General features: G+C 43.4%; 1 protein-coding gene across 1 annotated transcript in view; it reads left to right on the top strand.

The window, feature by feature from the left end:
- glra1 (glycine receptor, alpha 1) overlaps nucleotides 1–14,554 on the top strand; it is an 83,952-nt gene extending 69,398 nt beyond the window's left edge. The window contains exons 10-11 of the mRNA XM_041048159.1: nucleotides 2,655–2,801; nucleotides 14,270–14,554. Of these exons, the coding sequence (XP_040904093.1) occupies nucleotides 2,655–2,801; nucleotides 14,270–14,554 (432 nt within the window). The remainder of the gene's footprint in view (nucleotides 1–2,654; nucleotides 2,802–14,269) is intronic.
- The last annotated feature ends 200 nt before the right edge of the window (nucleotides 14,555–14,754 follow it).

The following is a 14,754-nucleotide window of genomic DNA, read 5'->3' as shown; positions in this document are numbered from 1 at the left end:
ACAAAAATCTGCTCTGTGATGATTTGGACAGCATCTGTTGACATGTCTGATCCCAGAAGTCTGCCTCTGGTCCCAGCCTGGTCCCTGTCTGGTCCCTGTCTGGTCCCTGACTGGTCACATTTGGACGTAATGCAAGTTGTGAAAGCCTTCGAGTTTTAATTGGTCGAGACTCAACATCTCTGACATCATGTCATGGCAATAATTTAAAGCATGATCCCCCCGATCTGACACAGTCACCATATTAAAGTCACCTTATTCAGTCAACCAGTCATTCACCCATTTTACCAAATAGCAAACCAGTCACCAAACCAGTTACTCAGCCAGTCAGCTGATCATTTAGCCAGTGCAGTCGTCCACTGTCTTCGTCCTCTTCCCTGAACATTGTCCTGTGAAGCATGAGTTCAGTACCCCCACCTAAGCTGCAGCTCTGCAGGCCGCCGCCGGTCAGTTTGTCTGTCAGAAGCTCTCAACCTCACCAAGGTCAGGACCGAGCGGGGAGACGGGCCTGGACTAACTTGGTTTAGCTCAGCCTGCCTGGTGCCGGTACCAGATCCATAGTCTTCTGACACAGTAACCTGAAGCTCAGTGGATGCATCAGTCAATCATTTGGCTTTTGATATCGGTTAAATCATGATTTTAATTTGTGGTTTTCTTTTGCCAAATTTTACACTTTTTAAAACTTAAAGCTAACAACTGGAATGGGACCAGAATGTTTTCAACCAGCCGCAGAGGAGAAAGTATTTTGTTGTACGGGTTTTCCAGGCTTGATGCTTGATGGAAATGCAGAGTTCTTGTCATTTTTGTTGAGTCATTTTCTGGATCTGCTTGTTCTCCCAGTGACCTTGGGCCAATTTAAATTTAATTCTGTTCAAATAAATCCAAAATAACAGACTAAAGCAACACAGGCAGTACCCAAGCACTAAATATTACTCAGTGAAACAAATCTGAAAACTGCACCTTCAAAGTGGAAATCAGAAATGAATCCTTGTTTTATGCATCTCCAAACCAAATCTTTAAAAGGATTTATAATGAGATGAAAGATAGTTGGGGCATAAAAAGGAGATTAGGCCTTTTTTGTGTGCAAAAGCTTTAAAAGTCTCATACTTACTGTTTCACAAAAAGGAAGAACATGTTGATTTCCTCGATTTTTCAGCCTCTAAATCGGGGTAATTTAAGAATCCTCCTTTTGTTTTTCCTCTGTCTCTGCTTCTTGTTGTCTCTTTGTCTCTCTCTCTCTCTCTCTCTCTCTCTCTCTCTCTTTCTCTGCCTGGATGATCCTCAAACCAAGTGGACCAGTTGACCATTTAGTTCTCAGCAGAATCAGTCAGGCATTCGAAGATAAATGTTTTTATAAGCATCAGACTCGGTGCAAACGAGCACAAATCACAACAAGGCGGAGCAGCACTGATAAGCATTGTGTGTGTGTGTGTGTGTGTTTATATATATGTGTGTGTAAAGTGATCTAAAGTCATAGTTTAATTGGATTTGAAACAGCTGATTGTGGGTTTACTCTCTCTGTAGCAGAACAGGAATCTCCCTCTCAGGCTGCACGGTGTAATTGCACGTGGAGATGGAGAGTTGTAACGACAGGCCGGGGTGAATGCCCTTGAATAATGGTAATTGTTGGGCAGATAGCAATCAGACAATGACCCAACCAGGCTTCATTTAGCCCTTATTATCTGGACGGTCCTTACCTTGTCCATCTTGCCTCACACCGGACTCTTTGTACGTAAAAGCTGCTGACATTCGGCTGGATTTGTGCGCTGATTGCATCTTGCGCTCTGTGTCTTTTGGTCCATCAGGCTCCCTTTAAGGCAGTTTTGTTTTCATATTGCAAAGGTAGTAACATGAGAACTATGAAACACCAGCACTTCACCGATAAGTGATTCAGTCAAAGAGAAGTAAAGCCATATTTTACTACCATTAAACGCATCATTCCAAATGTCTTGTGTGTCATTTTCTCTGTTATTTGTCTGACACACAGTGTTTTTCATTTCTTAAAGAGACAAGTAAATGTCACAAAAGCCAAGTAAAGCAAATAGACAATATTCTGTCTCTGGTTAAAGGACGTGCTACTAATACTGAAACCTGTGTGTTTAGTGTTCTCAGTAAATTACTGTCTTAAATGAGTTATTCTTTCCCTCACGTTATAAATCAGATTTGTAATTTATGCACTTCATATTCATTAGACTCCATACTCACAGAAGACGTGATTTATTCCTTTAGTTAATAATGTGTGTCCCTGAATGACTCAATTGTCCTCTAAAATTACTTTCCTCAAATGAATAGCACCAAGCTATCGCTAGGGTTATAATCGTTTTCTTTACATCTTAGATTGACTTATATGGGCGTACTCATGGTTTTATGTATTAATGAGCTATAATTTAAACCTTTTTTTTTACAGTAAGGAGCAGAAATGATCTCCTCGAGAGTACAGTTTACTAAATTTACGAGGGAAAAAAGTTTCCTAACAAGAGTTTGTACAAAACAAAAACGAAAGAACAGTTCTTTGTCATTTTGTTCCTTCATTCAGCAACAAGTCACATATCAAATCAGGCGTGGTTTGTCAGAGATTCATGATGCAGCCACAAAGCTTTTAAATCCAGCAAGTATCTAATCCTTTCTTCCTTTCTGCCCCCCGCCCCACCCCGCAGGTGTCCTATGTAAAAGCCATCGATATCTGGATGGCTGTGTGTCTGCTGTTTGTGTTCTCGGCCCTGCTGGAGTACGCCGCCGTCAACTTCATCGCCCGCCAACACAAGGAGCTGCTGCGCTTCAGACGAAGGCGACGACACATGAAGGTGATGATCGCACATTTACATTCACATTTCCGTTTGTCTTCTTTTCCCTTATCTTTCCTCTGCTTTTTAAATACACAACTTTAGAGAAGATGAATATGGATGGAGTTTAGATGCTAAACTTTTGTCCCAAACTGTGATCAATCATCGAAGAGATGAAATATATAAGGACCTTTAAGACAAAGAAGTAACCAGACAAGCTCTGTTTTCCAATGGTCACACATAAACACATAAAATTGTGTTGTTTTTAAAGGATGAAGAGTGGCACCATCATCCGCTGCCGGGCAGACTTATGCTTTTAACATTTTAGGTTGTGAGGTAGATGTTTCAGCGATGTTGTGTAACTGTAAACAGCAGAATGCCGTTAAGATCCCTAAAATCCCTGTCCTCCTCTGTCCTCGAGCATCCTGAAAAATTAACTCCATGTTTGATCTTAGCTTTGTGCGTTGCTCATCACCCGGCAGAAACAAGGAGCATCAATGTTTCATGCGCAGAGCGTTGGGCATGATTAAAGGCTGAGCCGCGGAGCAAACAGAGAGCAAACTTTTCCCCCAGTTCTCAAACTTTTGTTTGTGAACATGCATCATTTATGGGAAAAAACAATGAGGGCAATACACCGTTTTTTTTGTGTGTAGCAGCTAAGAATCCACTGTCACTGACAAAGTCCATTTATTAGTTTTCAGTGACACCACGTTATCCTCATCAGCAGATGGATTGTTGAAATGTTGAATGTTGAAAAAGCTCAAATGTTTAAAAGTTGAGGTTCAAAGTTCTTTCTTCATTTTGGAAACAGATCATGTAACATGATGAAAAGCTCCACTGAAAGGACAATGTGGTGAGATTATTGTCTCAGCTACTGTTTACGAGGTCAGAAGTGAACTTACAGCCTCAGTTTTTAAGTCAACGTGGACAGGAAGTCCTACAAATGTTAAAAAAAAAAAATAAAAAATAAATCTAGCTTAAACCAGTTACTTTGGTCCTTCAGCAGCCTTTTAACAAGAAACTGCCTTCATCTTTCTTAGCTTTGACATCGCTGTGAAGTCAAAAACAAACATATCTGCATCAAAACCACCTTCAGTTATTTATCAACTGTCTGTGAGTCGAGGAATCTGACTTTGGATGAAATGAAGATAAAGTGGAGACCTGAAAATATGTCATTTTATTTAATTTCTCAAAACTGCTTTGGATATATTTAGTAAAAACTGTCAGTGTCAATTTTTCCCCGGAGGCCGTTTGAGATGTATCAGGATTTTTTTCCCTTCGTCTGCTTTCTTTTGTTGATTTTGTCTTCGAAGCATTTAATCAATCAATTCTATCTGTCCGGTCGGATTCATCAGCTCCAGGCTGCTGTATCGAATAAGGAGTAAAGCTGTCAGGCCTGTGGGGAATGTATAAGTGCTGCTTGATTGTGAAACTGGTGGTTTGTGTTTATGTGGGTGGAGGGCAAGAAAACGCAAACACCCACAAGAAATGCACGGTGCCCCTGCAGTAAACAATCCGTGAATGTGTGTGTGTGTGTCTGTGTGAGAGAGAGAGGGAGGGAGGTTGTATCTATACACCCGGTGAACATGCATGAGTGCATCCATGAGTGCTGTCGTGCGTTTTGGTGTTGTAGGGCATGTGTTCGTGCCTTCCATGACTCGAGCTGCTTGATTGAGTTTGACACATTTTAGCGTGTGTGAGCTTCTCCGTGTGTTACCGTATTTATGAGGACCTCGTGTCCTCACAAGATGACAAAGGTGCCGCAAAGTGGGGACGTTGTTTAATATTAGATTGTCTTAGTCCAGGGTAAAAGATGGAGTCAGCTCCAAGTTAAAGGTTGTGTGTTTACAGTTCTTATCACTACTTTATTTTTATTTAAATACATTTTTGGTCATTTTTTTCACTGACTGCTGTTTTGTTTTAATAGTTTGAAGTTTCCTCCTAAAGAAGGAAAACATGGCAGGATTTCACAAGAAAAAGCAAAGCTCATATCTCATCATCTTCACTGAGACTGATCGAAAGCTCCGGAACAGCTCGAACCTTGAGGCAAGTTTGTTTTCTCACCTGCGGTTTAAGGTGAAAGAATAAACTCTGAATGTCAGACACGGACAGGTCGTCCTTACAGTGCTCACAGTGCTGCTTACAACTGGGTAAACTCCATCTGCTGAGGAAGATCATGTTATGTGATTGAAAGCTGCACAACAGCCACTAAACTGTCTTTCGTCTGTGAGATCGTTTTCTCAGATTCATCTTGCGCCGCTCGGCCCAGTTTGTGAAATTCGACTTCCGATCGCTTCGTTCTCTCGTGGACAAAAATGAATGAAAGGAGGAAACTTCAGATAATCACTGGCTTTAGTTTGTGAACTGGCCTGAGTCTGGGTGAGCGTGGCCTCCTTCCACATCAGGCTCAGTCAATAAAAGCATAGTAAGGAAGAGCAGCGTGGGAGCGGATGGGGGCTTTGAGGGAAAAAATATATATATATAAATAAAACTATAAATCCTAAATCCCATTGTTGTAATCCCCAATCCCCTGAGCTGTGATGGTAGGTGAAGAGGTAGATTAGTGGTCCGGCTGCCGCTGCACTTTCAGGTGAATCAGACACAAACCTGTGCCGCCTCACTCTCTCAGCCCTCTCTCACCCCACGAGCAGGGAGAGAGAGAGCGAGGGAGCTGGAGGACCCCGGGCTCAGGATTGACCCACATCTGGCACACTGAACCTTTTGCATATTTTTTTTTTTTTCTGTTGCACAGTTTTTCTGCTCGTATGATGAAAGCAGGAGGTGAATTTAGGCCGTCGCTGTGTTACGTAATTTGAGTTTTGTTAATGAAGAAGCTCGTCTGTTCAGTTGAGGTCGACATACCGATTTGTTTTTTTGTTATGAAGGAATCATTTGCAATGCCCCCATACCACAAAATACATAAATTCAGGTTCTTGGTTTCTTATGTAACATGTTTGCTGTGAGCTTTTTGTGTCATGTTACGTAGCGGAAGGTGAATTTAGGACAAAAGCTGAGCTTCGTCTTACTTCACTTCATATATTCTGTTCATTACATGTGTCTGATGGGTTTTTCTGTCCGGAGGTGAATCAGGGTGATGGTAAAGTCTATTTTTTTCTCTCTGTGTGATTTATTCATCAGAGATTTTCTATCCGTAACGTCGCAGAGATGCGAATGTATGCGAACACTCAACCAGTTACTTCTGCCTTTTCACTCCGAATTCACACGTGTTAAAAACTAATGCTCGTATGCCTCTGACTGGCAGTTTAATAAAAGCATCGACCGACTGACAGAGATGTTACTGAACATGGAAACATCACTGGACTGGATCAAAATTTCATGAAAACAGATTAAGAGCTTTGCAGCAGAGACTAAGGAGGTAAGAGTAGGACGAATAAAGTGTTGTGAAAGTAATCAAACGGATAATTGTTGTATAAAAAATTACAACTCACACTTAAAAAAGTATACACCAAGAATAATGAATCATTCCAGTCTGGATCAGTAGTAATTCCCATAAACCATGTTTGAATCTCTAGACTTCTGTTTTCTTCAGCTAGATTTAGAATCAAATGGAAAATATTTCAGTATCCAACATTTTAGGGTTGGATGCTCTATTCAGTTAAATAAAATAGGATTCAAACGTGTTTAAAATCGTAGTTATATTTGGAAAGGCGAGCATGAAAGGAAATGGTGCTGATATATTCCTGAGTTTGCACAAAGACTGAATCATTGCTTTAAATGCTCAGATAAATGAAGAGAAGATGTTTTAAACCTAATTTGATTTACAACAAATCAAAAGAAGTAAAAAAAAAAAAAGGATGCATAACAAGAAAATCAGAAATAAGACCACCGGTAGTTGAAAACTGGATTAGAAGAGTAAATTAGTACCTAAAGACTGTACTTAAGTACTGTTAAATAACTAGTTAGGTTTAATGCACAGACAATCTCATCTCATCACAGGCCCTGATAGCTGCACAAATTAAGGCGGGTTTTTTTTTTGTGTGTGTGTTTTCAAGTACAAACCTCTGCAAAACTACAAGGACTTCTAAGGACTCTAAGGCAACATGGAGAGGAATTTGAGGTATTTGCATTTGAAACAGGATTTTGCCAAGAGGTTTGCATAATGTGGTCCACATGGAGGAATCGTTCAAAGCATAAAACAGTTTGAAATTCAGCTCCTCTGGTCTTTTTACTTTATTTCAAGCACAATTAAAAAAAACGGAAGAATAAAATTCATTATTAAAAGTATGAGTAGCCCCCAATTAGATCATTGCCATTAATCCCAACTGCTCTGCTGTGAAATAAATCCAGAAATGGTGAAACCACACTGACACACAGTGAGAGAGAGAGAGAGGCAGTCCTTGGGCGTCACACGCTCTTAATTAACCTCTCTGGCCAGTCCTTCTAATGTGAATCTAATGTGATCCACAGCCCTCCATTACGGCTCTGAGAGGGCTATCAGTCAGGGTTCAGCTCGCTGCAGAGAAACTGTCACTGCTGGCCTCCAGCACGGATAAACCACAGTACTGAGGCAACCGGGGTACCACCATCCACTGCTTGGTCAAATGTATTTTTCCAAAAACAAAGGAAAAAGGAGGAGAGGGAGGCAGTGGAAGCAGCGGGGCTGTGTCAGAGTCTGACAAAATGAGGTATAATCCAAACCACGGGAGATTAAGGAGACGCTTTCAAGATAAAGGGCCTCGATATTTAGTTCCATGCTCAACCAGACAGAAGAGTCACAGAGCTGCAGTTGTATCAAGTTTGGTTCACAATCACAGTTTTGGATCCGATCCATCTGTCAATACGGATTTCTGCTACGCAAGAACGCCGCACAAGTAATTTTAAAAACATCTCCTCTTCAAGGAGATTATGTTAATTCATCCTATGGAACCATCGCGGATCCATGTGTGCTGTTTGAAAACTTATCCTCAGCGAGGAAAGAAAATATTAACAGGAGAAACCAAACAGTCCGTGTTGGCATTAGCAAAGACAGAGTGGACAGTGTTTCATGGGAATTACCAGCATGGTTAGCACACATCTTCCATTCTGTATGGTAATTGGGTTAGGATGGTTGGATGTATTGGATTAGAACGATATTTCCCTGGAGGGATTTGTTTACTGTGATTACGGCTACATGGTTACAGTGATGAATAGCTATGAGGTGCAGCTGAGTACAGTGGGAAGTCTCTACGACGAGCACGTGAGCGAAGAACGTCCTCGAGACTTTTACGGCTTTAATGTAACTGTTCATATGTTTTTATGCTGCTCTGTGAAACAGCGTGAAAGATGGACGGTCCTGTGATTTCTGGAAGCAATAGTCGAGCTTTTCAGGAAATCGTCGCAAGGCGTCTGATCCATTACATCGTGTCGGTGGGCCTCAGAATTAAAGCGACAGTTCTACCATCCCTTCTTCAACACCAGCACAGTGCTGTACTTCTTGTCTTCAGAGCTGACGTTGACGTGAGGCTGTCGTTGCAGTGCAGGTAGCTGCAGCAGCAGCAGCAGCAGCCGATGGAGTCTCAGTTGTGCTGATTTCTGTGGTTTCTACCCTGATGCTTTATTGATTCGTTAGTGACACTGATAGTCCAGAGAGAACAAGACAGAGAGAGAGAGAAAGAGCGAGTGCAATCGGACTGAGGCGACCTGCTTCAGAAGTCTGTCTAATTAGAAAGACAGAGCGAGGTGGCATCAAGTAGACAGATACCGCAGCCCTGAGAGAGGGAAGGGAGGCAGGGAGACTCCTCAGAGCATGGAGGCAGAGTGACACCGCCCCCTGCTGGGGGGCCAAAGCAACTGCAGAAGGATCAGATCAATAGCGCCACTCATCCTTGAAGGATAGGCCCACCTGGCAGCAGCTCGCTTGTTTAACACAGACACAGCTCTCCAGACTGAAAAAGAAAGAGCCCCTTTAGAAATCAAAGGAAGCCGAACATTACTGCCTCTCGCCTCCTTTTCAATCAGGAGCGTCTTCAGTGCCGTTTCTGAGGTTCAGGGCGCAGAATGCAAATTAGTATTTTTAGACCAAGACAAGCCTTCATTAAAATAAATTATTTGTGAGGAATTATCCATTCTGTAGAGCAGTCACTGCTGTGAGACGCATCAAAAATAACTGGCCTACATTACAAATCCCACACAGCATCCAGTATCATAGTAAAGAGAAAAAAAAGTGCATTAAACCATGTTGCATTTAGCCTCGAGGCAGAAAGCTACTAAAGCCTGACGACTGTTCTCTTCCACTGCTCGTTCACCTCGACAACACGAGGAGCGACCGCGGAGCCTTGAGATGCCTCCTCCCCTGCAGCTGACTCCGTCTTTGTCTCACTCAGCCATCTGGGAAAAGAGATGTACATTTAGAGAAGTAGCCCAAGGAACGTGACCCCACCCTCCCCCTCAGCTACTGCACACGCCGTCCTGCAGTTTAACAATGACAGTGCCTATTATTAGGGAAGCCGACTTTGTGATTGATCAGCTATAATCAGCTCGTTAGCCATGATTAGGCGTTTTTCGGCGGGGGGGGGCTCTACATGCTGCTTTGCTCTAAAAGCCTTGATCTCGCAGGCTGTTCGGCAGCTTTTAGAACAGAGGCAGATAAGAGAGCGTGGGGATTAGGAGGCCTAAAGAAGCACAGGGAGAGCGATCAGCGATCTCCCCGGGGTGAACTCAGCCTGGAGACTGACAGGTCGGCCGTGAAGTGGCACGCAACACTTTCACTGTTTCACCACTTCATCAAAAAGCTACAGTGAAAGCCGCTGTAGAGGCTGTTGTTTGCTTATGACTCATGAATATAACTCACTGTAACCAATTTACTGTATTACTTTGCAGATTTGACTGTTAATATTCAGAATGACGTGACTCCCTGTTGGCTGAAGAAAGCGCTTTGACCTCTTGCTCTTCTTATGCTCTTAAAAGCCCCTGGATTAGTGAAAACATGACTTTTTCCTCAGGCTGTCCGTGTTTTTACCAGAGGTTGACCTCTTGGACAAAAGGCCATCTATGAAACTGTAACATCAAAGCTTGAGTTCCCCTCGAGAGGATTTTTACCAGAACATTATAGATATAGATGTAAAGCAGGTTTGCAAGCACTTACATTATATTTAACTTGCTCTTAGTGTGTCCATGTTTTCATGTCCTTCTTCCTCCTGAACTCAAACGCAAACATTTAACCGTACGTTAAGCTGAAGTAAACCCCAACTGACACTAAAATCTAAACGCTGGATTTATTGCATGAAGCGAAAGGTGTCGCGGTTGCCCTCAAATGTTATTCAGATCAAACGCTGAAAGTGAAAGAGAAAGGGGAGAGGGAAAAGAACAGTGAAGCAGATCATGTGGATAATCATTCCAGGTCAGCGGCTTGATGAGCGAGAAACATTAACACACCATGATTTAATGCAACCAGGGACTCCAGTGGAAACAAATGGAGGAGAGGGAGGAAAAACAGGGGTGGATGGGTGGATGGGTGGAGAGTCAAAAAAGAAAATACAATCAGGGACGTTTGTAGACTTTGACCGATGTGGACTTTTAAGCGCAGACGTCACCTGAAGCTAATGACACATAGCTGCAACATCTACAAATTCCAATTTAATTATTGCAAATACTGTTATGTCAAAGCATTATGGGTAACCATGATGCGTAACACTGATGTCACTGATGAACTAACTAACTAGCCAGTCGATTTGTTTGACTGTTGCCAAACAAAAGCTTGAAAAATGTCTTGAAAAAGGTAAAATTAGCTCAAAGGTCGATGTGTGTCAACCACAAAAAGACTATGACAAGTTTGACTGACAACAAAGCAACTGAGCCTTTCTGGCTACAGACAGGTCAGTGATATGGGTCTAATTAAAAGCCAGGTGGCGGCAGATGTAGATAAATATTTGAATGCACCCAAAACATCTGCGTGTGATGCGTTTGAGATCATCAGAACCACATGTAACCACATGCAGTTTAGTCAGGATGCAGAATCTAATCACAGGTGGTAACTGGAGATGGATTCTCAGGTGTGAGGTATTGTCCACCTCAGGTGACTATCAGTCTAACTCAATTTTAAACCACAAATTAAAAGAAAATGAATATCAATACATAATGCAATAAGCGGCTCCGACAAAAGCATTAGTGTGTCTTTAAATAACTTTATAAATAGAAGCACAGACTAAAAGCGAACGTTTTTTTAAACTCACATCTACTCAGGCATTCCTCTCAGCTACACAGAATCCACTCACCGCTGACATATTGATACTGAAACATCCTAAAAAGCCTCAAATGGCCTGAATCGAAGAGAGAGGCAGAGGGGAGACGGGGAAGGGGAGGGTGGAGGGCGGTTAGAGATGAATCCACCAGAAAGTGGATCAGCAAAGGCAAATTTATAATATATTTCCTTCCCCAGTGCTGGGCTGGAATTGCTTCTGGGGGGAAATCATAAAGCGGAACACAAGCCAAGGAATTCCTCCTCCGGCCTGTTTCTGGAGAGACTGATGCCGCCGTTAGTTGGGGCTGACATCTTTCCGAATCGTGTTTTATGCAGATGGGGGTCTCTAAAACAAGTATCCAAGGGTAATATTTGCAGAGGAGATGGCGGAGGATAGCAGGCCTGACGCAGTTTGCTTTCTACTTCCTGCTAATCTGCTCGATTATTCACATCAGCAGAGGCAAAGATATAAATGCTTCAATCGAGGGAGGAAAGCATGATGGATGAGCGAGCTAAGAGGTCCTCCTGCTCCTTTTCCTCTCCTCCTTTCTCATTCGCTTCTCTCCTTTCCATCCCTTTTCCTCCCTTCATTGCTCTGACTCCTTATTGCGGACGATTTTTCTCACCCTCTCCCCACATTTTCTGTCGTCTTCTCCCTCAACTTGACTTCTTGTCTCTTTTCATTTTTCCGTCCTCTATCTCTCACCTCTCTTTCCTCCTATTTCCTATTTCCATTTTTCACATCTTTCCCCTCAATTGCTCCAGGTACTCTATCTAAAAGCCCTTTAACCTGTAGAAACTTAATGTATTTATATCACCCATGATACATTGCCCATAGAGGACAAGATGATGATGAACTAGTCTGAATAGGTCTGGAAGACTTGCCCAGGATGGCAGGTAGATGAGCTCAGGAGAGAGACCAGCCCAGACTGAATGATGAGAGGAAAGAGAGGATGGAGGAAAGACGGAGAACAGGGAGAGAAACGAGGGAAAGACGAAAGGTGAGCTGCATCTTAAAGCAGGACTAAATTGCTTCTTGTCCAACCCAAAGGGCAAAGTATGCTCTCACTGTTTATCTCCTCTGTCCTTTTGTCCATCCGTCCATCCGTCCATGGCCTGTATAAGCTCAGTCCTTGCTGTGCTAATGGATGAATTTTCTAATTAAGCATGAGTCTAACAAATATCCAAGGGTGTAGGTCTGGTTTCAGTCAGGGGGTCCTGAACAGAGTCTACAGGCTACAGGGCCTTTCCTTTCTCCCTTATTGTCCTCCTCCTCCTCCTCCTCCTCCTCCGCCTCCTCTCTTTCTTCTCCTCATCAAGCCTCCTCCTCCTCCTCCTCCATTGCCGTCCTCATTGCGCCTCCTCCTCACGTCCCTCCACCCTCCACATTAATCACATGGCAGAGAGAATAAAGCAGAGCATCTGTAATAGTTTAACAGCGTCACTGAAGGACAGGCAGAGGTCGGCTAGCGTCGTGGCTAATGTGTAGACACCCCGAGTATGTGTGTGTGTGTCTGTGTGTGTGTGTCTGCGTGTGTGTGTCTGTGTGTGTGCACATGTATTAACAGTAATAAATGGGTTGGTGTGGGCGCAAGGACAGAACGGGGACATGGGGCGCTAAAAATGGATAGCTACCTGGTGGTCTAACACACACACACACACACATACGTGCACATATCTATGGATGCACTTATTGACATGTATGCTGAATGCATGAGTGTTGTACATACCAGGACACACACAGCAAGGGATGAAATGCACTTCCTTCGGCAGCTTTTGTCCCATTTAATCACATTTTAAAGGCATTTTATCCACGTTTGTTCCATGTTATCGATGGATATTGTTGATTATTGGCTAAGTGACAATTTACTTTGCTTCTTTCCTGCTGCTGGAAAGTGGAGGCTGCTCCGACGGAGGAGAGTTCAGCTGCCTTGTTTTTTACTGGCTGCTTGATTTGTTTTTGCTGCAGAGGTTTTGCGTCAGTCGTTAAGTTCTCCTGCTGCCAACAGTTCCTCCTGCTTCAGGCTGCGTTCCTGCTTGTTTTCTGATCACAAAATGATCTTTTTTTTTTCTTACCCAGAATGCACTGGGAAGATGTCCCGCTGATAGCCTGACACACAGTCTCCCACAGGGAACACAAGTCGCATTCATGCATGAATTTTATTTGACATCGCCTTTTATCAAAAAAGTGAATCCAAACAAAGATGACTCCTAATCATCAGGGTTTTTTTGTCTGCTAATTTTTAATTTCATGGGTGTTGTTTTAACTTTGCAGGGCACTTTGGAGCACCTATTATTTTCCCAGTTTAGTTTCCACACACATACACACGTCCACAGTCTCACGGTGTTTGTGTTGCAGTCTCTGAACCAGATAAGGAAGTCATTGTGTCTCCTGTAATGAAAAGGCAGGGTGACGGTGCAGATAGCATTTTCAATATCTCACCGCGCTCGGGTGAAAACGCCACGCGCGCGCCATAACCTTGAGGTACAGCGCATGTCAATCAATCCAATCCATTCAGCCACCCCGGCTCACCTTGACGGGTGAGATAAAAACACTCGGTGTTGGGCTTCGGCTCATATTGATGACTTTTACAAAGGGAAGATACCAGCTTGGTCTCAGAGCTGGATGTGATCGGTGAAGAGCTCATAATGTATGAACTCTGAGAATCCTACAGATCCAGTGAAAGGATGACTAACTGTGAAGAAAGTGAAGCAGAGCACGACCTCATTACATGAGGACCGATCCATAATTTACTACTCAGCCGAACAATCGATCTGACAGAACTGACCATTGGAAAACTCTGCTTTCTGTACGAACAGCAGGACTGTGAATGTTTGTGTACTGGTGTGACTCTGTAAATGTCACACAGTATAGATGCCTTTTGATTCTGGCTCTGAGTGAAGAGAAATGAACATAATATAGAAGAAAACAGATTGACACCGTGACATCCATCGAATACTGATTTAATGAAAACTCACATTGTGGTTTAATTCGGACACAGTCTCACATAACGAAATGATTTGCCTTCTCACCTCATTTCACCTGTGGTGTTTGGATTTCATGTCTAAACCTGTCTGTAATTAACTAAACTGAAAACTGAAACTCACCTGACTTCTAACACACCTGCACACACACACACACACACGCACACACACCTTCCATACCTGCTACCTGCTTGTGCTTACCTCCAGCACTCTCACACTTACATTCATACACATATACACACACACTCATTAACAAACACACACACCTCCAACAGTAACGTCTTTCTCTGGTTCCTAACAGCCTGAGTCTTGGCCTGTGTTGCAGGAGGATGAGACGGGTGAGGGGCGCTTCAGCTTCCCCGGCTACGGCATGGGCCCGGCCTGCCTGCAGGCCAAGGACGGCATGGCCATCAAGGGCAACAACAACAACGCCCCGGCCTCGGCCGCGCCCGAGAAGAGCATCGAGGAAATGAAGAAGCTGTTCATCAGCCGGGCCAAGCGCATCGACACGGTGTCCCGCGTGGCCTTCCCGCTCGTCTTCCTTATTTTTAACATTTTCTACTGGATCATTTACAAGATCATCCGCAGCGAGGACATCCACAAGCAGTAGTCGAGAGGCGGAGGAGGAGGCGGAGGAGGAGGAGGGTGAAAACGGTGCGAAGAGGAGGATGCAGAGAAACAAAAAGGAGAGAAGGAAACCAAGATGATACCAAGGCCCCTTTTTTCACACCATCCACGCCTCCTTCCTTGTCCTCTTCCTTCTTCCTCTTCCTCCTTTAGTCGAGGATAACATGCTTTTTGTGGCGATCA

This window comes from Toxotes jaculatrix, chromosome 10 (assembly GCF_017976425.1).
Source record: "Toxotes jaculatrix isolate fToxJac2 chromosome 10, fToxJac2.pri, whole genome shotgun sequence".
NCBI lineage: Eukaryota > Metazoa > Chordata > Actinopteri > Toxotidae > Toxotes > Toxotes jaculatrix.
The sequence above is the reverse complement of the archived record's forward strand: the minus strand, read 5'-3'. Positions and strand labels throughout refer to the sequence as shown.